The 26,344-nt window shown below is 39.5% G+C and overlaps 1 protein-coding gene across 1 annotated transcript in view; it reads right to left on the bottom strand.

Moving 5' to 3' along the window:
- MEP1B (meprin A subunit beta) overlaps positions 1-22,563 on the bottom strand; it is a 29,506-nt gene extending 6,943 nt beyond the window's left edge. The window contains exons 1-11 of the mRNA XM_069004988.1: positions 22,552-22,563; positions 20,532-20,715; positions 14,426-14,512; positions 14,190-14,240; positions 14,045-14,088; positions 12,986-13,058; positions 11,957-12,074; positions 7,386-7,564; positions 5,709-5,927; positions 2,482-2,634; positions 1,524-1,739 (exon numbers count right to left, since the gene is read on the bottom strand). Coding sequence (XP_068861089.1) covers positions 1,524-1,739; positions 2,482-2,634; positions 5,709-5,927; positions 7,386-7,564; positions 11,957-12,074; positions 12,986-13,058; positions 14,045-14,088; positions 14,190-14,240; positions 14,426-14,512; positions 20,532-20,715; positions 22,552-22,563 — 1,336 coding nt within the window. The remainder of the gene's footprint in view (positions 1-1,523; positions 1,740-2,481; positions 2,635-5,708; positions 5,928-7,385; positions 7,565-11,956; positions 12,075-12,985; positions 13,059-14,044; positions 14,089-14,189; positions 14,241-14,425; positions 14,513-20,531; positions 20,716-22,551) is intronic.
- Between the last annotated feature and the right edge of the window lie 3,781 nt (positions 22,564-26,344).

The raw sequence follows: 26,344 nt of genomic DNA, 5'->3' as shown, positions 1-26,344 counted from the left end.
GAACTCATGCATCACTTTCCTAACAACCCTAAACACAACACAATGGATCTCAAATGAGTCTTAATTTCTTGACATTTTTCATTACTGTTATAATTAGGAGGTACAAAATTAACCCAGAAACAAGAAGAAAAGCACCCCAGTGTTTTCCACTCAATTGCCTTCTGCATAAGCTAAAGGATTTTTACATGTAATATGTGCAGTGGAAAAATCCCCCACAGCCACAGACTGGTGGGAAGGGTTCAGGGATTGTCCCTAAGCTTCTTGAACATCATAGTTCAGTGCAAACCCATGAGTAGCTCAACCAGGGTGAGGGTGTCAGACCGTGGATGGAAGGGGCTGTAGTGTCACTGTTTCTTCCAGGTTGTTGACTCCATTGGTGAGGGTAACTTCTCACATGAGAGAAGTGAAACAGCTTGGGGGAAAAATGGTCTTGAACCATTCCTAAAAGCTTTGCCACAGATTGTTGAAATAGGGTACCTCTTTGGACCCACTTTTAAGATCAGAGACTTCAAAGGAAATTATGGACTTGAGAAAGCAGGAATGGGAGATGGGACCTAATAGACACAAAAGAGTGTTTATGAGGAAGAAAGAAGTCTGGAGAAATTAATCTTGACTTCAAAGTAGGGTTTGAAAGAGTTTGGCGGGCTCAGACCGATGTGAAGTCTACACCTACCTTAGTAACACTTACATTAAGGATGCCTGTTAGCACAGATGGCACAGAGGGTGAAGCCATAGAGGTGAAGAAAGGAGTGGAAAAAAGAAAAGAGAAAATTGGCACCAGCAGCAGCTGAGCCTAAAGGGACAAAAAGAGACAGGAATTATACCTATTTAGTAAAAGAACTTGCTCAGACCCTTCTGAACTTGGTGTAGCTACAGTGGAGACCACATAATAGTTAAATAATGAAGAAAGTAGTTTAATCATATGGTGACCTTGGCAATTCTAGCTTAAAGAGTTTTTGTCCATTAGGTGGCCTCATTCTGTAGGCCATAGGCTCCTAAAACCACAAGGTTTCAATCTTCTTCAAACTAGAACTCAAAACATGATCTGCTGCCCATATATTTCAGTTAAGTAATTTCAAACCTTGTTTAAAAAGTCATTTAAATTTTATTTATCTTTTTTAAACTTGTATATTAGGTATTCCAGGGCACTTTTGCTTTCCGTTTCTTTATTATACTTTCTTATCAATTGTCATTTACTCTAATATTCCAACTTCATCAGTTACTATTCATACCAGCAATTCCAGAAGAGTTAAAATGATTGCTCATGGAATTTTAGCAATGTTGGTGAGAAAACTGTTTCGACAATGTGAGAGTTTGAAATTTGTGGTAATTTATTATATTATAGGAAAACAGCTGACTGAGGATCCATCAGGTACAATTTCACCAGCAACGAATCGCTTACATTGATAGAGAAGAAGCCAAAGAGCAACACTAGGAAATGAGTGACTTTGCCACAATAATTTCCCCCAGTACTTTGAAAAATATTGAGTCTAGATTAAAACAAAATGCAATTTATTCCATACCTTTAATCTCTTCGATGAATCTCAGAGTACCATTTGGATTGGCTGACGTGTACTCCCTGACCCAGACATTGAGCCGGTCGCCCTCGTTACCACTGTTGTATAAATAGAACTGTAAGCACTGAAATCCCCTTTTGGGATACAGAATTCGGCTCTCCAGGACAGCTGTGCTTCCTTCTCCTCCAGCACTGGTGTTGAAATGCATGAAGTAGCCAGAATCTGCCAAAAGTCAATGAGAAATGAGCAGTAGAGAGAGGGGAGAGAAAGCAGAATTTTCCTGGTGTACTGTTTTTCTTAACGCTGCATTGTAATGACTCTAGAAGATACAGTCAGGTCAGGGTTAGGTAGATCCTGTACAAATCTCTGACTGAGGACTGTTACCTGTTCACATTTTCCAAAGGCAGAACCATTCTCTTTGCAGCTTTTGTCCTCATTTCATTATCTCTAGCAAAGTGTACTCAAAACCATGGGGTTTTGCTCTTTACCCAGTGTCAGTAACTCTCTGCAGGACTGGTTTAAGCTCCTGAACTCTTGGAGCTTTCTGACAGGTTGAGATACATCTATAGCTTGATTGTCAATTATTTTTTCATCTCCACCCTGATAGTATACACTTCAAAATCCTACTCCTTCCCAAGGACTTACTGAGAAATTATGCAGAAAAGCAGCAGTCTATCTGGTGTGCCTGTACCACAGCTTGAACACTTTATATAACTCTCATGATAGGATGTGGCACTAAGACTAAAATACAGCTCAAAAGAGATAAGGACATTCGATCTTCTGAAATAAGCAGAAAATCAAACATATCACATGATGTCCCTAAGCATGTAGGTTTATGTTGCTTAGTTAAAAAATAAACTGTAATTTGTCAGAAAATAAACAGATAACAAGGCCAAGCTTGAAGTGAACTCGCGTGTCTCTGCAGAAAACCCCTCCCAGAAAGATACGAGTTTTTTTCTCATACCTTTGCATTCTCCCATATTAGTGTGATCAGTATTTGGCCCAGCAGGAACCTGAGACAAACGCTGCCAGTCACTGTTATCATCTGAACTTTGAATCATGCCACATATATTTTCAAGTTCAAAACTGCAAGTGTCCATGAAACTTAGGGAGGAGGCTATGACATTAAAAAAAAAAAAAAGGTGAATCTCTATTACATAACACATTTTAGTTCTGAAAGTCCAAAGCCATGAGCAGAGGAAGACTAAATGCGAACACCAAGTAATCAGTGGCTTCAAATATGATCAGCATTCATACATACAATGTTCAGGAACTCAAAACACTTGGTGGTTAACACTGACATTAATAAGATGCCATCAGGAGTGTTCATCAGGAACACTCTGGGCCCTAAGCAAGCACAGGAGGGCATCTGCTAATTATCATATCACATCTTTAATTTATAAAAGAAACACTAATACCAACCCAATACACACACCTTCAAATTACAGTCCTGAGTCTTCCCATTCATTCCTCTGCTTTCTTTGGGCCAGTCCACACATGGCCACAGATTTTGAGCTTTGACAAGCTCACTAATGTATCAGCTGGAATGCTTATTTTGAAATATAGAAGAGCAGAAGCTGTTTCACTCTAATAAACAAACCTTGATTTTCCAAATGCTGAATTGATAAAAACCCTCAAAAACCCATTTGGCAAAGGCATATTTGGGACCAGTGGATATTTCATGTCATACAAATTTTACAATGTCTTTCATATAACAAGTGAGAAATTAAGTGAAGGAAGACTGTGCAGTTGGATATGAAAGGGAGAACACCATATGAAACATTTTCTCTGTCTAAAGCAAACTCTGGATAGGTGAGAGATAGCACAGTCCAGGTTTATCCCTGGTCTTACTTTTGTTTTCCATTGTACCACATCTGAGCTCATGTGTAGTACCAGCCATGAATTGAAAACAACTAAGCTAATGAAATGCTTATTAAACCACATATAAAATATTGTGGCTTAAAGGTTTAAAGATTTCATTGCATAACAAAAAGACCTTGAGTATCACAAAACTCAACCTCAATAACATGCCAAATGCTTCACTTAAGCTGTAGCTCTGGGAAGTACTTAAGTATGAACTGCTGCCAAATCAGTTCTACTGCTCAGATATTTTGTGCTGTCCTCACAGAAAGCTAAAAGCCCTCTAGAGGCTGCAGGGTAATCAGAAGTGTTGTATGAGTGCTATTTTTTAAGATACAGTATCAGCACGATGTTGCAAAAACTAAGAAAAGGCCTTGGCAGCAAATGTTACATTGACTGCTGGAGAAAGAAGGTAAGCAAAAACAGGGAACTATTAGATGAACAAACTCTTTGAAATCACAATACAAAACAAAACATGAAACTGATTTGGCCAAACAGGAAGGAAGCAACCTAATGACCTTAATTAGAAAGTGCTGGCTGTCATGGAGTGCTGACCTGAATGATAGGAAGAGAGAAAGGCAAGACCCAGTAGTTCACAGTGTGTTTCTGAGATTCATTCCTGACACGGGGTAGGGGCAATGAGTGAGGCAGGTTGTGAATTCCATCTGCACCAAAAGCCAGATACTTGCTTGAAATGTAGTGAAAGACTGGACTCAGAAGAAAACACATGGGGAATGAGTGCCAAGTCCTAATTTCTAGGGGCAGAGGGAAACCTCATGGTCAGTTCTGTTAAGCCCTATGCTCCAAGGGGAAAGCAGACTACAATCTACTGTTACCATATGGCCTGAAAGACAGCAGTGAAGTACAGATTGGAGCAGCACTAAATTATCAGTCAGAATTTCTTATGGTGCAGGTTGTTTTCTTCAATTCAAGTACCAGGATTCACATTTTTAATGCGATTTCCTGTCCACATGGGCCTCTAGCAGATATTCAGCTTAAACACTTCCTTAAATCATGTTCAGCAAATGAAGTAATCTTTTACATGGGTGAGGGCTAGAACCTATGAAGCACCATCCTCCCTGGCATAGGTGGGTGATCTGACAATATACATGTCTCTGCAAATATCATCCACATTATACACATCACATGAAGCCAAGAGATGGACTGGGGAGCAGGGCAGGTCCTGATTGCACTGAAAGAGGTGGCAGTTTTGTCACGGATTTCAACTGGACCGAGGTTTTTTTCATTTGGGGAATGTGCTTATGGGTTAAGAATAAACTTAAAATGTTGTGAAGTATTTCTGTAATGCATGAGAATGATGGAAACTATATAAGATCAATGGAGAGGAAGAAGGACCCCATCCCCTGTTAAAGACATCCCTAGCTGTAAGCACATTTATAATACCTAATTGCAGTGAGTGCTAGAAGCTAAGGCTGCAGGTAAGTGTGTGTTCAGTTTAGACCTACATGGATAGAAATATTTTCATCAGAATTGTACACTCAAAAAACTGCACCATTTTAATAAATCAGTTTGATAATTGTTTAAGGTATCTGCATAATGAGGCTTAAAATATAATTGTAAGCCAGTACTCACTACTTAGGATATTATAAAAGTTTTCTTCTGAGTGCCAGAGCACATTGAATGCAGCAACAATTACAGAATTATATTCCAATTTGATGATAGAACTATCTAGGTTTCTCTGTCTCTTACTTTAATTCACATTTGTAAAATAAACCCCACCTGAGCAAAATAACTCTTTTGACCACTTTTATAAGAGACCAGGTTTGAAACTAAACATGAAAATTTTAAAAGCTTGCATTTTATTCCTAACAGGATCTGTACCCTATTTGCATGAATACCCACTCTGTCTCACAGATTCCATGAAAGAGGAGTAGGTAACACGGCACACTCATTTCTGTGCAGTGCCTGAGCAACAGCTGTGGAATAATACAGGGAAAAACAAAAGGCTTTGTGCAGAAGCACACATTTTAAACAGCCACCCAAGGGATGAACAAAAATCAGCTGCTGAGCAAAGCTGGTTTTTAACTAAAGGTCAGATCAAATTGCACAGAAACCTCTGCTACTCAGCAGTGTTTCTGAAGGAGGGATGTTATTTCTAGCTGTAGCATTATTTTATTATTTTATTTATGTTTATTTTTTTATTTTTATATTATTATTTTATTTATTATATTGTGTTTTTAACACAATTCACTTCTCCAAATATGTTAACATCTCTTTCACTTGTGTCTGGATGGGTCCAGCATGTATGTATCACCCTCATTTCTTTCAAATGCCAGAAGCATATAATATAAAATAAATGGGGAAACTTACTGCAGTTGTAGAGCCGGTTCAGTTTCTGGAGGTCGTACTCACTGAAATCCATTCTCTGTCCTATGACATCCATGAAGTCTGGTATGTTGGTGAGGATGGTGGGCTCAGTTCCATTCATGAATGCAGTCTTGCTGTAGTGCATCACAGAATTGTAGTCATAAGGAACATTCAGGAAGTCTGATGTTTTATCATCATATTTATTGAAATTATGTTCTTTACCTGAATGGCAAAATTAAAAGGAAAGGTTGTCTGTTGCCCAAGAGAATCAAGTTTTGATGTAAAGACTCGCAGTGACAGACAATCCATCAAATCCCAAAGTATTTTTTATAGTCACTTACTTGCACTTACTCTGTAAAACAGTTTTATTTCCAGTCTAGGGTTATTTACTTTCCTCTTTAAGCCACTGATGACTTCTGCTGAATGAAGCAAGGTTTTTGCTACCAGAAAATTTTTTCCTGTGAAACTACTTGTAAGCTTTGATGGGTTTGTGATACCCAAAAGTTTAGAGAGTGTTTCAGTACTCAAATTACTGCAATTTGCAACTGTTTCTAATCTGTATTCTCTGTTGTTTAATTGCTAGTCATTTTAGGTAACAATAGACAAGTTAGAATTGTCATCAGATAAGCTTCCAGAATTTAACTGTACAGGTGTTTTCTGGAGTATGAGCAAAAAACCTATGGCTTACTACCCAATGGGGAGTCAAGATTTAAATCAGTCAAAATACAGTAACTATATTCTGGTCAGTGTAAAAAAGTTGCAGCAGTTTCAAATGTCTAACAATAGTGCAGCTTGTCACTAAAGAGTCAGCAAAATATAATGGAAATCAAATAACAGAGTCTAGGTAATTTTCTGTAATTTATAATTGCATATGCACCTGACTCTTGATCACGACTAAATAAGAATGCATTAGATTTAATCATTATCTACTTTCTCAGTCTTCTGTGCGTGCCTATGTCAGGAAAGCATCAAGTCTGTGTGTATAACTTTGTTTTTGAACAGCCTGAAAGTCACAGAGGATGACAACAGGCTAAAGAGGCAGAGACAGAGCAAAGTCCTGAGGAATTCTGTGCCAGCTCTCAGGCTTGTGCCAAATATATCAACAATTACAGTTCACAGGCTGCACTGCTAAAGTAACTGCTGGTGTGACACAGACCCTAAAAGGTCTCTCCTGCCTACCCACCCTCTGCACACTCTTTTCTCTCAGCTCTGCTGCTTGCACCAGGTGTAGCAGACAGGCAGAAGGAGAAGGAACAGTGTTTTCACTGGAGATTTTCTACTGGCTTTGGTCACACCGGGTTTTTCAGACTGGGGAGGGTTTTTAGTTATTTTTATTTCGTTAAGGGCTTCTAGAGTAAGTGTGCTTTTAGAGTATTCATTTAAAAAAATTAAATTATCCTCTTCTGCTCCTCTGTGGTACAACATGTAGCATAACAGGATTCAAATCTCTAATTAGGGCCTTGGAAACCGTCATGACACAAGGAATTACAACAGCAACAACAAACGAGAATTTCTGCCTCAAATAGATGTTCCTTGATATCTCATTTATTGATATACTAGCTTTGAAAAGTAAGTCCAGGTGAGAGAATAGCATGACCACCAAAGGATGGCTTGAAGGGATGTTCCACAGCTAAACCACTAACACCAGAGCCTGAAAGGAAAAGCAGAGGAGTGACTGACCAGACTGAATCCTGTCCCAGACGATGGTCACGTAGTCATCCCTGTCAGACCGTGACTGCTCATGCCAGAATCCCAGGGCGTGCAGGAATTCATGCTGGATTGTCCCGATCCTGTCACAGTTGGCACCGATGGAGAGCTGCTGCAAGCCCATTTGCATGTTTCCCACTGAGGACCAGCAGCTGGCATTGACATTAAAGGAGAGAGGACTCTTTGAGATACACACCATCCCCATGCCACGAGAACCCCAGAACCAGTCTGTTCAATGGGTAGATTTTTAACCTGAGCATTGAGGTCACATTTTGTTACAGAGAGCACTTCTCCATTGATCTGTTCCTTATCATGTCCCTTCCTCTCACACTTAGCTCTGTTTTGATGAACAAGAAGATCCTCATCTCTGGCTCTGCTAGAAGAAAAATGTTGAGCTATTTGTGACAAAAGAAAACTGATGAGGATTTCTTTTGATGCCTTAGGTTTTAGCTTTTATATTTTTCAAATCCTGCACTGCCTGGTGTGTAACTCTGAAGTTTCATGTGGCCTATTAGCTGCTGGTCTCTCATGCTGGTTAGACATAACAAACCCTCTCTAGGTTTGCTCTTCAAGGACACCAGGCCCCAAAATGTGTAAACTAAAAGCTTCTGAAGAGGGGGGCAAACTTGGGGTAATTACATCATTAATTGAAGTTATAATTGGAGAATTAACCCTGATATGCAAATGAACCAAACTCACAGAAGTGTGAAGAACCCATGACCTGGGGTCCATCTTGGGTGGAGCCTTTTGACTGCCCAGGGTGTAACTTTGAAGGCCCTTCAAATAAATACCTTCTTTAATTCTCTTATTCTTGTCCAGTCTCTGTTTTTAGGTGGCCATCTCAGGCATCACTTTGTACTCTGGGACATCAAAGGCCATGGGCACATAATTTAGAGCAATTCAGTTACTGAAAATTAACAATTTTCAGCTAGACCACAGTATGTAGCTGTGAGCACACCTTGAGCCTGTCCCTATCATAAGAAGAAGTGGGTTAATGAACATTCTCGGCCTGCTTTTCTCTGTAGTGTTTTGGCCTTTTACTTTGCATGGGGCTTTGGCTGCCAGGCAAGGTGTGCTTCTGCATGGTGTCTTTACCATCTGACAGGTTGGTGGATTTGACAGTGCTTTTCATAGGCTCTTTTCTTTCTGGCTCTCTGTGAGCTGCTGCGCTAGAGCACTCGCTGTTCTCACACGCTCCCAAGTAAGAGCAAAACTGCAGCTGTGCTGGAAGTTTTTCTTAAAGGATGAAAGAATTTGGTGAGTTATCTGCATAGGCCAATAAAATGGCACCCCGTGTCCACAAAATAGCAGGCACAGAGAGCTACATTTAAATTGATATTTTATGCAGCAAATAAATCAATACTTACCCAATGAAGTACATAAAATTAATCGGGCACAAAATATGCCATAGGATTTGCAGTCCTACCACCCCAGAAATTTAAAAACACAAGCACACCATGTGCTTTCAAACTTTGTAACTTATCAGTGCAACATATTCCCCAATATTTCATTTTCCACAGAGCAACACAGGCCTTGCCTATTGATTACTCATTATAATCACAACATGAGACCTGGTAAGGAGCACATGTAGTATCCGTAATTTCAAGATCTTTCCTTATACAAAGCCTCATATTGATTCTTGTGTTGTGCAGAAGAAGTCCATCACAGGCCTGGGTCCACCTCGTACCAAAGCCACCTCTGGCTTCACAGCTGCTGCACAGTGCACAGCAGGCCACAGGCACATCCAGGACACTTGGCAAAAGTAACATACAAACATTATGGATGCAGCTGCCCCTTGCCTTTGGTCTGCCAAATGCCTACAACACTGTCATTCTACAGCCACAGAGGGAGTAAATACATGGCCTGTGTCACCCTGCACTGAGAATAAAGCTTAGGTGAGTGGGACGTGGCATTCCAGAGCAATGGGCACCTGGAAGCCTGTGTCAGCAGTATCTTTGAGGGGGAGAAAGTGGAGAAAGTCCCAGCTTTCCCCAGGTGTGTGAGAGCTGTATTGCCTGTGACTCAATGCTTCCTGCATTGCTATCAGAGGCTGGAGGCACAGGGAAGTACCTGCTCTGATTAATCCCACCATCCCTCTTTTTGGGCTGTAAATAGACACACACCATCAGTAGCAACAATGCCACTCATTTCAGGCACATTTTCATACTAATGTTCTGCTGCTGATTTTCTTTCCATAGTGTCACAGATCATCAGTATCAGCTCACAGACACTTTGACTTACCAGCACCAAGCTGGCTAGCCAGGGATCTCTGTCAATCCATTTCTGCATGGATTCCCTTTGTTGTGTGCAACAGTGGCAAAGAGCTGAAGTGAAGACCTCCCAGAAGGTCTCCATGAAATCCTGATTTTCCATGTGGAAGTACTAGAGATGATGTTGATCCTCCCTGGTCTGCTAATCATTTAATTCTACCACACCATGCTAGTTTTCCTGCTGAATAAACCCTGCTCTTCATGGGAACAGCAAGGTGAAATTGCACATCCATTGCAGGTTTCCAGACTCTTCTATGAACTTTCCAGGCACATCTTACCACATCCGATTATCCTACATTTCTGTAATTCATAATTACATCCCTCATGTATTTTGCTCAGCACACAGGCTGGAGTTAACATAATACTGGTAGTAGCCAAGGCGAATGATGGATGCAAAATGTGTACAGGGAGGGGCTCTTTGTACAGGGTCTTGATAGACTCTGTACATACACCAGAGACTACAAATGCATTTTTACACAGGGTGGTCAACACAACAAAAAACAGCTGGCTTCTTTTGTGGCTGACTTCATTTGAATACAAAAGGGTAATCCAGATTAGGACTTTATGGCCTACTACAAATCCTTCTGACACAGAAGTTCCCCCACATTCCTCTGTTTTATAGATGCAAGCCAAGACCAGAAAGGCAAAGATGATTTATCAACCTTTACTTGGTGTGGTAAAATTTTATGTTGCCAGGAACTTTGTGTGCCTGTCTGCATGGTACCCTCTGGACTGAGGTCTTCAGTCAGCAGATAGAAGAGTCCTAACTGATTAAAAAAACTCCGAAACAGTGGGAACAACAGAGCGAAAATGGGTTGGTTTACCCAGCTTACACCTTGTTCCATTGCACCAGAAGTGAGGAATGGCATGAAATGAAGGCAGTTCATTCAGGGTCAGTCCTGATTTCTTTGTACAGCCCAAGATGACTCACTGAAACTGGATGGACATTTTCAGGAGACTGCGCCATTTAGCTCCAACCTTTTCAAAAGTTCTGCTGTGGATATGTCAGCTAAGGTGATGGAAACACTTCAGGGCAAGCCACACTCCAGGCAGTGAGGGCAAGATATGTTATCCAACTAGAAGGATTCATCTTCATCACCATGACTCATCTATTTTTAATAGACATATAAATGAAACATTGCCCAGAGAGCTTCTACTTGCCATAGGCTAAATACTGTGGTTCTTTTTCAGGTACAATTATTAGCAAATTCAATGCATACTTTAGGGGATGAAGGATTACAAAGTTCAGCTACACGAGTTTCCCATTTAGCTCAAAAAGCTGGAGTTATTAGCACAGGAAAAGGCATTGCTCCCTGAGTCTCCAATTACACATCTTTTAGAGCTGAGTTTCAGTGTCATGTGTACAGAATGAACAGCAGAAAATACAAAGAGCCAGACACCAAAGAAATTTTGAAACAATTATCTGCTACAAATATCTCAGAACAAGCCAAAGGGAAAGAGAAACATTTTTATTATCAGAAAATCTTTTCCCATTTATGAATGCATTCTCATATCAGGAAATGATTTTCTGAAAGCAAATTTCCTCACCAGGCTATCAAGATCTCCCTGTTCTCCTTCTCTAAAAGAGAAATGGTTCAGCATAGAGTGAAGAATATATCTGTTCTTGTTGCACTGTTTTGACAGAGAATGTCTTAGAAGGGAAGAAGTCAGGGCAATTTTGACTTCTTTACTGCAGTCGTATTTTGCAAAATTTAAGATGAAATAGCACGACTATTCATCAAAAGAGGTAAATAAAGTAAAACATCAGTAAAATAGCTCAGTGCTGTACAGAATTCAAAAATATTGCTCTTTTATCTGAATGCTCATGTGACATTGTTCAAATGCACTTCCATTGTTACATTCAAATAAATTCATTGCCCCACAGTGAGAGCTATCATATTTCTCCTTGGTTTTTCTTTTCCCCTAAAAGCCAAGGTATATTAAGAATGACCATCCGAAAGTGATACTCCATATATCCAAAGATCAGTCAAGAACATAATGCTTTGTTTCTGACACTTTTTACCATGTCCAGTAAATTACCTCTTAAAGGACTTGATTTCTTCTTATATTTAAGAATAATATCAGTAGAAATTGTTCATTACTACTAAGGTAATACCTCTTTTGGAAACTATGATGGCTTAAAAAGGACTGGGGAAATGGAGACAACAAAAATGTAACATAATAATCAGAAATATGAGTTTTAGAGTGAATACTGGCCATGAAAATAGCCCAAAAGCAAACAGAATGAAAGCTATTTTGAATTGCTTCTCTTACCCACTTCCTTTGAACACAGATATGTAATTCTTCTCCCCTTCCCAAGGTTTGAAGTCAATACAAGTTTTCAGTCGATACTGTTCAAATGCCTTGAGGATGAGTCCCTTAGCATTCATTTCTGCAAAGCAAACAGTGTTCTTGTCAATACTGAACCAACAGATTTCTACTATTATCCGTATGGAGCAAGTCCCAAGGGTGGGTCTTGCTCCAGCAATCTTTGATCAAAAATAAACAGGCTTTTTGTTGGATTAAGACCCAAATAGGAACCTAAAAAAACCCATAAATTAGGGTCTTGCAGAACTGTATCTTGCTCTTGTTTTGCTCCTGTGTAATTTTTCTTTGTATAAAATGTATGAAATATGACATGATGAGCATATAAAGGATAGTGTGTGGGGGGTCTTAATTTTGTACATTCTTTCATTTAATTTTTTGAGGTTTATGTAAACAAGTATTAAATAGATAGGAAATGAAGACTTCATATTTTACCCAGTGCAGAATGCAGGCTACAGATCCCTCAGTGAATTTCTGCAGGACTTGAATTTTTCAGATTATATCTATGTTATCTCCTCTAAGCAACTTGCATAGTTTCAACCCAGAGATTTAAAGGATGGAGTCAAGCTATGACGTGTCCCTGGCACACATTAGGGAACTCGGCAATGTGCCATTGCAAACTGCCTGTCAGAATGCCATTTTGCCTTCACTGGTGTAGATGCTGTAAATGGCCTTAAAAATATCTTCAGTGCCCTCTTTTCACTTCTGCTTTGTAGAGTTTCATGTCTCAGACACAGGATTCCAAAACCAAAACAATCTGCTGGGCTGTAGCAGGATAATAATTCAAGAAAGGAGATGAGAGCCAGCACTGATGCAAAGATTATAAATCCCGTTTGTGCACGCTCAGCCCCATTCCTGCTGTGGGAAATGGCCTGCTCCTGACTCTAAAGGGGAAAGGATGCGACAGGAGCTTTATCAGCCCGGGTTAACATTGCAATCAACACAACATACAGACATTGTGGAGGGCAAATACCGTACCCAGGCTGTCCTCGAGGACGTAAGGGATAACGTGGGGCCACCGATAGTTGTCACCAATGATGGCGTTTCGTTCCTGCATCCAAGAAGGAAAATAAATATGCAGTCCTCAGTAAAAAGAGATTCAGCATTAGGGACTACAATAGTGCTAAAGCAAACCTGCAATTTCAAGTAAGACATAAAAGAAAACGAGCTCAAAAACCTCGAAAGATTACTCAGAGGTCTGAGGTTTGGGTTTGAAATTGCTTCACTCCCTTCTACCAGTGTCTCCAACTTCTGCAGCATTTTCTCCATAGAAATTACCTGAGATTTTGGTGCATGTGCATGGGAGCTTCAGCTCCTATGGGACGCCTTAAGATCTAAAGTCCTGAAAACTGTACAGAGATTAATCATATTGTAATTTTTCATAATGCAAGGGCTTGTTTCTGTGCCTTTAGCAAGTGCTGTCCTTGCTTCTAGTGACATATTCGGCATATCTCCCAAAAGGGAGAGTAAAATACTATTTTCAGAGTACTTTCAGAGTTCAAGACACATTGGGGGTTTCTTACTAGATATTTTTGAGATATAAATGTAAATTTTTTAGTGGATCAGATAAGGCCAGATGCCTTAAAATGTGGTATTACAGATTGGAATTTTTCATTGGTTTTAGTCAATCTATTTATAGGATGAAGGTTTTGCAGTGCTGCTCAGTAAATTTAATTTGCTCAGAATAAATATTGTACAGATAAATTAAGAAATTATTTTATACAAACTTGCCTGGATGATTATCAGTGCTGCCTAATCTCTTAAAAGTGCAAATGTAAAAAAGGAAACAAGAAGCTAATAATATTGATCTAATCACTGAAGAGATCTCATGCTGGATAATGTTTCTGCAAATGCTGCTGACCCCTTCATTGTCGATAACATTTTGTAGAATTCCATCCCCAATCATCTTCAGTTTATTGTCACATAAACAGCATTTATTGTCTGCAGGAGCAGGATGCATCTATTATTTCCATGTCAGTGATACTTTACATTTAAATCAATGACACATTTTGCTTTGTATTTCATATTTGAACTCACCCCATGAAGTTTGATGTCTCCCTCAAAAAGGTCCAGTCCTAAAGCTAAAGGGAAAAGGAGATTAACATTTGCTTATTGTATTGATCTGTGACTACTCTAATGAAAATTACCAAGAAAAATAAAAAGAGAATGAATTTTGAAAAACCTTTGTTGATGTCGAAGATGTCCTGATCAATTCCTCCATCTATGTCTATTTCTGAAAAATGAAAGGACAAGTGAGGTAGGACATTAGCCCTTGCTGTTATCTTTATGAAGTGTGAAAATTAATGCAATAACAATAACAGTAATTATAAATCTGTGTCTGTCCTAGCGATGTTTATGAGCAGCTGGTTTTGTTGACTGCCTCCCATGCATACAAATAGATCTCTAAACAGAACTCACCAGTTGTCTCTGGAGCAGGCTGGGGAGGGGGAAGAAAAAAAGATATTATTAGAAAGGCACATAATGAAATGCAGCTCGCGTTACTTTCTCACCAGTATTAGAGATGTGATTCAAGCTCAACTGACAGCACTTAGCGCACGGCTTTGTATTGGATTGACTGCACCCACTGCCTCCTCATTTGACTGGAAATCTTTATTTGCTCATGTGGCAGCTTTGTGCCCTCCCCACCTCAGGCTGCCCAACAAGTAATTCGCCCGGTACTGCCTCTGTGCAGGTTTCACAACTGCTTTTCTCTCACAACTCAGGTAGTGCTGAATTGTCCTTCACAAATGGGAAAAAGAAGGAGCCTATTATTTCTATGGAATCAAGTACTGCTGCTAGTCAGCAGCTGTGCAGAACCTATGGAAGTTATGCTGAACTTCCCATCGCAAATCGGACGACTGGGGGAGAGAATGAGTGGTCTGGTGTCACACAGCACGGCTTTGAAGGACTGGGCACAGAGCCCAAGTCACCTCAGCCCCAGTTCAGTGCCCTATCTGGACCCCATTTACCTAAGCACTAACAACTCAAACACTCCTTTTGCAACATGGAGAATCCACAGACCATAATGAGATATAGTGACATATGATGAGATACACATAGAAGAATTTCCTTGCCGTAGCATGCCTAGAGAATGTAATCTTAATTCTTTTATTTGACTAGACACTTCATTTTGGACTGGCTTGGACATACTTGACATAACACTATGCAACTGTTTCTCACACAGTGAGCAAAATCATGAACAGCCCTCCTAAGCAATCACACCTGGGTGTCTTGTATTTGTATGTTTGAAAAGAAGTTCACAAAATGAAGAAAAAAACCATCTTTATACTCTAAGCACTAATATAGGTTGCAGATAAAGCAAATGGAAAAATATAACAGCAATTCTGGAAAAGAAGTGTGGGATTTTTACTTTTATTTTTACTACAATTTGCCCCCTCTTTTTCTTCCTCCATATAAATAATTTATTTTCTGTACATGCAGCTTTGCATGTAGGACTTCTTTTTCCAGTGTGATAAACATCTGCAACTTCCACTAGAAGCAATGAACAACACAAGATCAGAATGCTGACAAACAGCAAAAATCAAGGCAATGCAGTCCCTAGGAATATTAATTGTGGTAATTTCTAACACGTGTATGATGTGTAAGACAGCAGTATGGTCAGAATATTCAAGACAGATTCAAATGCACATGTTCTTCTAGACCTGAGTTTCGACACATAATGATGGGAACAATTTTGAGAGAAACAACTGTGAGCTCTAGAACTGACTTCATATAAAAATTTTAACCAAACACAGAAAAAAAAAATCCTACTTCCCATGAAATTTCGAGGTTTGGAAAAAAAAGCTTTGAAATTGTCAGAATGACCTGTTTTATCTTCATAATGAGAGATTGTTTTAATCTGAAATTACTGTCTTTTAAAAACCTCAGCAAATGGCAGAAAAAATACTGTAAATAAAAAGGCCAGAAATCTCATCTTATGATTTTGATTCACCTGAACTACAGTTAACTCAAGGTGTTGCTTCACAGTTTTTGTCAGATTTTGATCATTTAATCCGATTGCCTAATAGAGGAAAATAATTTTTGCCAAACCAAGTGAAGGCTACAAGAGAGAGAATTCCTAATTGGTATCAGCTGGCACAGGCAAACGCTTAATATCTAACTCTTATCTAAGAAGGCAAAGTTTTTAATCAACTTCTTCTGCTTCTTTTTTTTTTTTTTTTTTAATGAAAACTACCACCCACATATGTCCTTGCCCAGTCTAAAGGCAGGATTTTGACCTTGAAGGGTCGATTACAGAAAACACTGAGTAGAATCTGTTTCCTGACCGAATTTCTTCTGAAACAAAGTGTTTCAACACTCTGCATTTTTGGATGTTTTCAAAATTTGTCAGATTTTAAGATGGGTGACTCTTAAAAACCCAGTATCATTGTGGGAAAGTGACCGACTCCATTGAAAAACTGGTTCCAGAGTTTGGCAGATGCAAATGCTGAAGGATTGATTTTGATCTCACATTTCAAAATTAACTGCTATCATTCAGGTTTACATTGAGAAATAAGGATGGGGACTTTAGGAAAAAACCCCACAACCATATACACATGCAGTTTAATAACTGCAGATATCTTGTTCAGACAGATCATCCATACATTTGAAATGTCAATAGACTCCTCCTACATGTTGAAGTTTTATTGCACATATATTGTACCATTACACTTTGTTATCACTGCATAAGACAATTCATTATCACTGTGCATAAAACAGTATCTACATACTCAAGTTTTGAAATGAAAGTGCAGCTTGTAAAAGAAGCTGCAAGTACATGGGCAAAGTGTGCAACACACATTTTGAAGACTTCATTTGCTTTTAAACTCCCACTCACACAGATTTCTGTGAAAAAAAATTACAAGTAAAGCTTGAAATATTAAAAATTTAAAATCACATTATTGCATTTTATGTTAAAGATTATTGATGGCGGAGAAGAATCACATCCATATATACTGAATGCCCTTATAATCATTAATGGTGGGTAAAAGGTTTCTGCAGTTCCAGTAACTATAAACTACAATGTACTCATACCTACTAATTAGAAAGTAGAACTGTGCTAACGGTACAAACTGGCTGACTCCTGGAAAAATTCCTTTAGCAGCAGAAAAAGCTCACAAACTGAAATCAGTAGCTAAGTACAGTGGTACTTTTGGTGCACAGATCAAAACATGAGTCCATGACTGAACAACACCAAGTTCGGCAACTCAGGGACATCCAGGCTGGTCCTCAGTGTCTGAAAACTGCTGCTGAATGTTTTATACTGAAGGAATGCCTTCCATCACTTCTTTCCACTGTGTTCCAAACAAAACTAGGTCTTTAGTCCTGTGAATGTCAACAGCAAAATACTCTGTTTCAAAAGGAGCATCTCTGCATGCAAGTATTACTCATTCACTTGATACCTCAGGTTTTAACTTTTATATTTTTCAAATCCTGTACTGCCTAGTGTGTAACTGAAGTTTCTCGTGGCCTGTTAGCTGTTGTTCTGTCATGCTGGTTAGACATAATAAAACAGTGACTGGTCTCAATACCAGCCTGACAAACTACATGATGCATTTCTAGTATGTGAAAGTATTGTAAATACACAACAAATTCACAGTTCATAGTCTCATGCGGAGGAAAGTTGTGTTATCTGAGGTGTTCCAAAGAGAAATCTAATTTAGTCTAACCAATGCTGTTTTTAAATCTACACACACACAAATTTCTGATCATTTCTAATATCAGTGCCTAATTTTGGACATGGACAACATGTGAATTAAGACATTGTAACGGTTGGTTAAACCATGGCTTGTGAGCACATTTAACATATAAATAATTCAAGTGCATCTTGGAGAGGTGGGAGACATCTCTTCTATTGTAATCATGTAAAAATTAGGAAAAGGGATTCACTCAGTAATCAGTGAAGAAACAAATGGATAATTCTTATGTATCTAGAAAATCTATGGCACCACCATGAGGCCCTGGAATCTCCAGAAGATGATCCACCTCACCTAGCTTGGACATGTATTCAGATGGAATATACTCATCTAGTTTGGATGAGACACCCTAACTTACCAGTGTTTTCTCCAGACTATATTATTTTAGCATTGGCATCCAGAAATTTGAAATTAGCTCTTCCTGGCCACAGAACACATGGAAATGAAATAATTAGCCCTGGAGGTCAGAAGCCCCTCTCTCACACAAGACCTGGTTATTAGGGATCAGTTTGAAGTGAGATAACTTCTGGATGTTAGTAGCACCCTGCATCACCTACTATAGGCTTTAACGAAGCCTGCAGTGGAATCTACACAAGGCTGAGATTTGGGTTTCCAAAAGGTTGGGGCAGAGGCACAGGTAGTGGAAATAGTAGGGAAGGATGGGATTGGGGTGGTGGGGGATACAGGAGGACTGTGGGAAAGTTAGGAATGTGAGGCTGAACACTTAACTTAGGGAGGTGTATGAGCATGTGTTAGTGGAGAAGAAGATAGGCTGCCACAGATAGTAAAGTTGTATAACTTTGATAAGGTTATTGCACTCAGATAGTGCCATAAAAAGTAATACCTTACTCTGTAGGTTGCCCTGAAGATATGAACAGCTGAAACAAACTTTCGAGAACCTTTTGGCTTTGGTCTCTGAACTAATTATATTGTGCATCACCAGAAGTTCCTGACCTCTACAACAAAGCCTCCCAACATAAGCAAAATGCTACATTTCACTACAAAAGACAGGTAATATCAAAATCTCAACTGTTACTTTTTGACTTGAAATATTTCAGCTGGGTTGGAGGAACAGGGAGCAGTCATTTCCAAGTACATCCACTGGCTAAAAAGGCATAAATTTCAATATCAATTATATTGTATTATAGCAAAAAAAAAAAAAATCCATTCAGATATGGACAATTGAAATAAATATCAGTTTTTGGTTCGAACCCCAGACTTGCTGTTCTGGCAACTTTAAATACTTGTGGATATTTTGCTTAGATGGGGAACACAAGATAATCTCTTTCCATGTATAGCCAGGCTTATGAAAAATAGCAACACTAAGATCCCAAGGAAACAGAAATCATTTCTCTCTCCCATGCAGACAACAAAAGAATTATATTGATTCTGCAAAACAAGAATTAAATGTTTTCCTCTCAAGCTCATCTTAAGCTGCACTACTTACTCAGTCATATAAAGAATAGATATTCTTTGTTTTCTTACCAGACTCCAGACCACCTGAAGAAGAAGACAAATTAGAAGCCCAGGCACAGAAAACAAGCCCATGTTGTTCTCCAGTCAGCAGTTGTATGGACAGAATTTTACACCAACTTGGTATTTAAGACAGTAAATATCATAAATCAAAACCTTTGTCCTCTCAACAACGATTGACTCACCTACCTTACCTACTTTTTTCTTGTCAAGTAAGCACATCATTGTCAAGTAAGTCCATCATTACTGTATTACAATAACTAACAGAAATACTTTAACTATTTTTAAGAACTGCTGTGAGAAAAAGCATTGGAGAGGAATTGAAATACAGGATGAAATGGAAATGAGAAAAAGGAAATACAGGGGAAATAGACACACTGAAACATAGGAAATTCCATCTAAATTTAAGAAATTTTTTTTTTCATTTTAAGTGTTTTTAGGCACTGGAACAAGTTGCCCAGAGAAGTTGTGGAGTCTCTCTCCTTGATGACAATCAGAACACAACCAGACACAGATCTGAGTGACCAGCTGCAGGTAACCCTGCAGCACGACTGCAGGGAAATTGAACTAGGAGATCGCCAGAGGTGCCCTCCCACCTCAATCATTTTGTGATTCAGAGAATAAAGCTGGCACCAAAACCTTTTCAACAACAGAAAACTAGCAAGACTCTTGGCAAGACATTAATATATTAATAATTTTGCATTTTTTGACAGAAAGTGAAAATGACAAATGTGTGTACATTATCCTGCTTTTGGAGAATGCAGAGCTATTTCTATTGTTGATATATGTGAGACACTGCATTTATTACTAGCTTAAATAATGGCATCCTTCTGGATTACTTAAAGTTTCCATACAAACTAATTTTTTAAATATCTGTACTGTTGTACTATCACGAGTGTCTGTGACTCTTGGGTATTTCTTTCAACTTCAACCATCTCTTCTACTTCCTAGCTGCCAGTGAGTGCTGAATTGCCACAGCTCCTTCTTATGCTTAAACTGCAGGTACCTGTGATAATTGTATGGTCAGGCTTTAGTAACCTTTTACTTTCCCACACCAACTACTTGTATAGACCAATACAAAAATTAAGAATGGCATTTAGATTTTGTACTGTAAATTCAGACTCACAAATTATTATATCAAAATTAATAACATGTTGCATTCTATTTTAAGTATCAGAGCTGGTAAGAAAGAAAGATCCTAAGTAATGAGAACACCTAAGCCATTAATAGCTGCTTAGATCCATACATGTTTCATTCCTGATGCGTTGAGAAGTAGCAGTTGTAGATGTTATTGTTCTTATAATGCTAGGGTCTATTGCTATGAAAGCAACTAAATATTATAATCCCCTACTCACCAATGTTGATGGTGTCAACTGTGTTCAAATCAGTGGTGTTCAGCAGGTCAAAAAGCTCTTTTGTCAAGATCTCTTCTACAAGTTCAGAAGCCCTTGAATTCTGTATGCTGTCATCTCCAGCTGCTGGGAGATTATTGTTACTGGTTCTGGAGGATGCCCGTGCACAAGAAAACCTGAAATGCAACTGTGATTGCAAAGCAGATTTGTTTTTATTAGAAGCAGGAGCAAATAATACATACTGACCCCTGGATTCTTTGAAAAGCCACTGAGCAGGAGAAGGAGCTGGAGCATGGTGCTCAGGCGGGAGGGGCAGCAGGCACTGCACCTTCAGGGCATCCCCTGGATTGAAATGGGGTGCATCTGGTCCTTTTCAGCCCCTCCACCCCAGAACCACACCTCATATCTCCTCCTCTTGCAGTGGAATTTTTCCAGTTACAACATCATCTCACACTTGGCCAGAGTGTGAGATGAGGCCATAATGGCTCATGATACCACCTCCATGCTAACAACAGCTCCATTGTATATTGTTCTTCTTTCACAGGTTAAGTTCCCAATATGTTGTTTCTCTTAAGGGTCAAGTTCCCACCAGTTAAACAATAATGTTTTCTTCATTGTCTTTTCTTCATTATCTTGTTGATGTGCACAACAGTGGATCAGATATGGCAGGGCCTTTGACACAACTTCGGTCCTTGACGTGTGCCACCGTGTGCTCCGCGGTTGGAACACATCGATATTCCACCATACGAACAACAGTACGCTGCAACATGCTGTCTATTAAAGACTAGATCAACAGTACTAAATAAGGACAAGGAATACAACAAAGAATACATAGAAACCCAATAAGTAAATCCCTGTTTTAACCAATTCCAACTCCATGTTCATCCAGCAAATGGATTCCAATTGGTGTCTTCTACAAGGTGTTAAGTGCCCATAATTTCTCTAGCTGTGCATGGACAGATTTAGAATGGTCACTTAAGTTTATACAACATAATTTATCAAAATCTTCACACTCCTGCTCATACGTTAAAAGCAAAAAATCAATTGCTGCTCAATTCTTTATCGTAGTATGTTTAATGCTGTCTACATCAATTAACAAATCAGATATAGCTGTGTTGGTAGGATTGCTAAACTTTGCTAACCAACAACTAAGTCTATTCAGGCTCATGAGGGCTTGTGCACTTGGAACCTCAGGAACCACGAAGAGGCAGTGATTGTCTTGGCAGTGTTCTAGAATTTAGCTATATCTCTGTAGTCAGGAATAAAAGCATGTATGCTCTGAGTATGACAGTGGTGAGTTCAGTTTTGTTGGATCCATACTGAATTAGTTATATTTGGAGATAAGAGGGTTAGTTTTCTTAAGGAGCATGGACTACCTTTAATTGCCATTGGCACTCTGGCCAAGGCTTGGTCCCTGCAGATTAAGAAGATACCCTGTGGGAGTTGCATATGTGTACTAAAACTCAGGGTTAGCTGTACTGTGGTTGAATTATACCAGTGTGAAGTATTTTAATACCATGGTATTGTGACATTGACCCACCAAGTTCTAGGGCTATTTCTTGTGCTAATAAGTTTAAAGGTGGTACAACTATCTGCATTCAAGGTGCATAAAATCTGCAACTCCTGTGGGGGTAAAGCAGGGGATTTCCCAAGGTGAGACAGTTGTTGCCATACTCTGGCAGCCAGACAGGCCACAGATGCCCAGGTGCTGTTACATAGCTGTTGCAGCTCACGGGCAGTGAGAGGGATGCTGATCAGACATGGCGTGAATGGGTTCTGGGGCACAGCAGTGCTAAGGCATCATAAGGTCTGGTCACCTTAGCCAGGGTCACCCAGATGTTTTGTTCCAGGGATATGAGTCTGAGGTACCCTGTCAAAACAAACAGAAGAAGAGTTACCTCCCCTCTGCTTCTCCCACTCCCGCCTGCCACTCCCACCTATGCAAGTGTTTAGCAGGTACTCTGCACCAGTGCCATTCCCCTGGAATGGTGACAGTAACCTGCTTTGTTTCTGCTGCTCTCACCTCAGTGGCCATAGCGCCAGGTTCCATGGGGGGTTGAAACTGTACCTTGGCACCTGAAAAGTAAAACTTCACAGGACCTTGAATGGATAGGGAGGGCATAATCCAAAAGAATATTGACCCAATAGTTCCACTGGGGAGAATACGAGTAGAAGGAGTGGTGTTCCTAATGCCTAAAGTGAGTTAATTTTCCTACTGTTTAAAACAGTGCAACTATAGAAGAACTCCTCTGAAACAAAGGTAAAATCAATTTTAAAAACAAACTAATGTACATCTGGAAACTCCTCTGCTTTTCTCACCCTTCCTCTACACAAAGAGGCTTTTAATTAGGAGGATTTTAGTTTTATCCAAAGGCATCCAGCCCAAAACCATCCCACAACGATAAGCAAAGTACAGTTAGTAGGGACAATAGTGAGTGTTGTTTCAACATTGGCATACACTGTGAAGGAAAGGAAAGATAAATTCCATAACAATAGTTTTATTCAACAATGGTGAGAAATGTGAACTGAGTTTTGTTTTAAATCAATAGTGAAGGCAGTTCAGTATAATATTACAAATCACAAAAATAGAAGACGCGCAAAAAATTACTTAAAAGTGATGATTATAAGTAATATTATTAAAATGTTAGCTCAAGCTATGGAAAATGTTTTTTAAGTTTCTTGTGCTGCTCTGAGCCTCCTTTTCCTTGTGGATAGGCTTATAATCAAGGCTATGAAAACAGAAAAGATCATAATTTTCAGACCTGATGAAACTTGGTGATCTACATTAGAAGCACTAACAACTCCAGGAAACTGCTGTAGGAGCAGGGTATTCTGCTCTGTATCCCATAATACTCAGTATGACATCATATCTTTCAGCAGATGAACTACCTCACACCAGGACCTCAGTGGACAGGTTCACTTTGTGCTTAGCTCCTTGACAATGTCCCAGGTAGAGGTCACCTGGCTACCTTGCTCTCCAGTTTTCCTTTGAAGGAAATTGCTCTGTTCACATCAAAGCACGAGGGCAGCTCTGTGGATAGCTCTCTAACAACTCTTCCCAAAAGATAGCACGGACCAGCCTGCACTCTGTAGGTTCTGCTTAGCATAATTCCCCAACACCATTGCAAATAAACTTACATTCTTTTCTGTCCTACTTCAGAACTTGCAGAACATAATTTAAGATTTATATAATGAAATCTTCACTCCAGAAGACTGAAACACAAGTTACATGCTACATTTTGATTGGAAAAACACATGAAAAATAGCAATGTGTAAGGCCGCTCTTGTGCTGTGTTTATACAGAATTTAACACTACAAATCCACTTGCTACTAATGCAGGGATGAAAGCAAAACATAAAAAACGTTTGTAACAAATCATTAATAGTTGCTTGGATTTCTGCATCTCTTCCTAGAATCTTAATTCTGGCATGTAGCCACTGTGTGGTGTCAAAAGCCCAATAGGTTGATTTTTTCGATTACCAGCACTTCCCCGGGGTTCCACTCCCCAAGGTTACCGAGCCGCTGTATTTTTTCAATTATCTCATCCAGAGGATTTCCTGTTTCGTTAATCAAAAGGGTCATTATCACATTTTTATATGCAGGGGGAGTAGTCTTAATCCATCTATTTCTCAGGGTAACAAACGGGGATTTTGCATCAGAGTGGCAGCATCCCCAGTAAAAATTGCTGCTTTCATCCCTTCCTCCTTCATTCACTGTATACAGTCTCACAAGGTATACAATGGATGCTCAGACCCTGGCTAAGTATTTTCTGTGGGGTATTTAATACTACATCCCTGAGTAGCCATGGCTAACAAATTAGTGTCCTGTGCATTAGTTTTAAATGCATTCTCCATAAAAGAATTTGGGCTTAGCACCAAGAATTTCTTTGAATCTCTTGCACCCAAGGTTACAAACGAGAGTTTGAGATTGCTTAAAAAATCCTCAGCAAGGGTATCAGCAAAAACTAGATTTGATATTAAGTGACAGCACAACAAAGTTTGTTGACAAGATTCACTCTACTACTTACAGAACAGTTGAGGCACACCAAGGAAAAACAAGCAACAACAAAACCAAATAAAATCCAGGCAATCAAAACAGAAATGAACCAGGATCTCTGTGTCTGTGTGACAAAAGAACAGTGAGGCAAGGATAAAAAGGAATATAGCTTAAAAGCTTAACAGCATTCAACAGTACTTCAACGTATACTTAAAAATTTAACAAAGGAACAACACAAATTATACCTAACTTAACTTACAATTTAAGCTTAAATTATATCTTAACTGTAACCATTTAACAGAGGAATAACACTTAACAGCATTTAACCTAACTTATAATTTACAACTTTACTTACACACCTAACTGAGATCTCAGATTGCATTGTGGCAGCAGCAGCTACAAACGCTTGCCTTTGCAACATTATATTAGCACTCAGCTGTTCTATGTCCTAGTCTTGATTGTTTTCAGCTCTGTATTCTTTTCAACTGCAACTTTGTATGCAAATAACAGACGTTCAGCCATGCTTCCAGCATGAATAAGCCACTCTTTAGAGTGTTTTTGAGGAGTTTGCACAAACTCTCCCCAATATTTCAACATTCCCATGGGATCTTTAACCTCCCATGGTTCGGGCCCAATACTTGTACAGGTTTCTAGCTTGTCCCACAATGTGCTCCATGGTTCCTATGTCTACCCTGGTTGCTCCACTGGCGGAGCCATGGCCCAAGGCTCCTTTTTATGAAACATCTTTACCAATGCACTTGCATAAGGATGTGGTAACGACAACAAAAGTAGCAAGGGTGATAACTGTTCTAGTAGTATCATCCAGCAACACCACAAACACAAAGGACTAGGAGTTCTTCCTAACAGAATCTGAAATGTACTTGAGCTACGTTCACAATATCCACACTGCACAACAACAAGTGTATGACACTGACTACACTTCGGACACAGAAAAACATTACTAAGTTCCTGCACACAACTGGGTACCCAGACTAAATTTTGACCTCCCATATGCCACATGCACACGGAACAGCATGTCTCAGTATAGTTACATGTTTCACTCTCTTGGTGCAACCATACTCTGCACTGCCCAAGCCCTGTCAGGTTTTTGTGTCCTAACATCAGGTTTTTGTGCTCTGGACATTCCATTCTCATCGCCATTAATGTTACTGGTTCTGGAGGATGCCTGTGCACAAAAAAACCTGAAATGCAACTGTGATTGCAAAGCAGATTTGTTTTTATTAGAAGCAGGAGCAAATAATGCATACTGACCCCTGGATTCTTTGAAAAGCCGCTGAGCAGGAGAAGGAGCTGGAGCATGGTGCTCAGGCGGGAGGGGCAGCAGGCACTGCACCTTCAGGGCATCCCCTGGATCGAAATGGCGTGCATCTGGTCCTTTTCAGCCCCTCCACCCCAGAACCACACCTCATATCTCCTCCTCTTGCAGTGGAATTTTTCCAGTTACAACATCATCTCACACTTGGCCAGAGTGTGAGATGAGGCCATAATGGCTCATGTTACCACCTCCATGCTAACAACAGCTCCATTGTATATTGTTCTTCTTTCACAGGTTAAGTTCCCAATATGTTGTTTCTCTTAAGGGTCAAGTTCCCACCAGTTAAACAATAATGTTTTCTTCATTGTCTTTTCTTCATTATCTTGTTGATGTGCACAACAGTGGATCAGATATGGCAGGGCCTTTGACACAACTTTGGTCCCTGACACAATTATGGTAGTGCTTTAGAAGGATCCCTGAGTTAGACTGGCCATGCCCACAGTAACCATTACTTCAAACCAACTGCAACAGATCCATACATTGA

The sequence above is a fragment of the Aphelocoma coerulescens genome, chromosome 2 (genome assembly GCF_041296385.1).
Source record: "Aphelocoma coerulescens isolate FSJ_1873_10779 chromosome 2, UR_Acoe_1.0, whole genome shotgun sequence".
NCBI lineage: Eukaryota > Metazoa > Chordata > Aves > Passeriformes > Corvidae > Aphelocoma > Aphelocoma coerulescens.
Note: the sequence above shows the minus strand (reverse complement) of the source record. Positions and strands in the feature narration are given on the sequence as shown.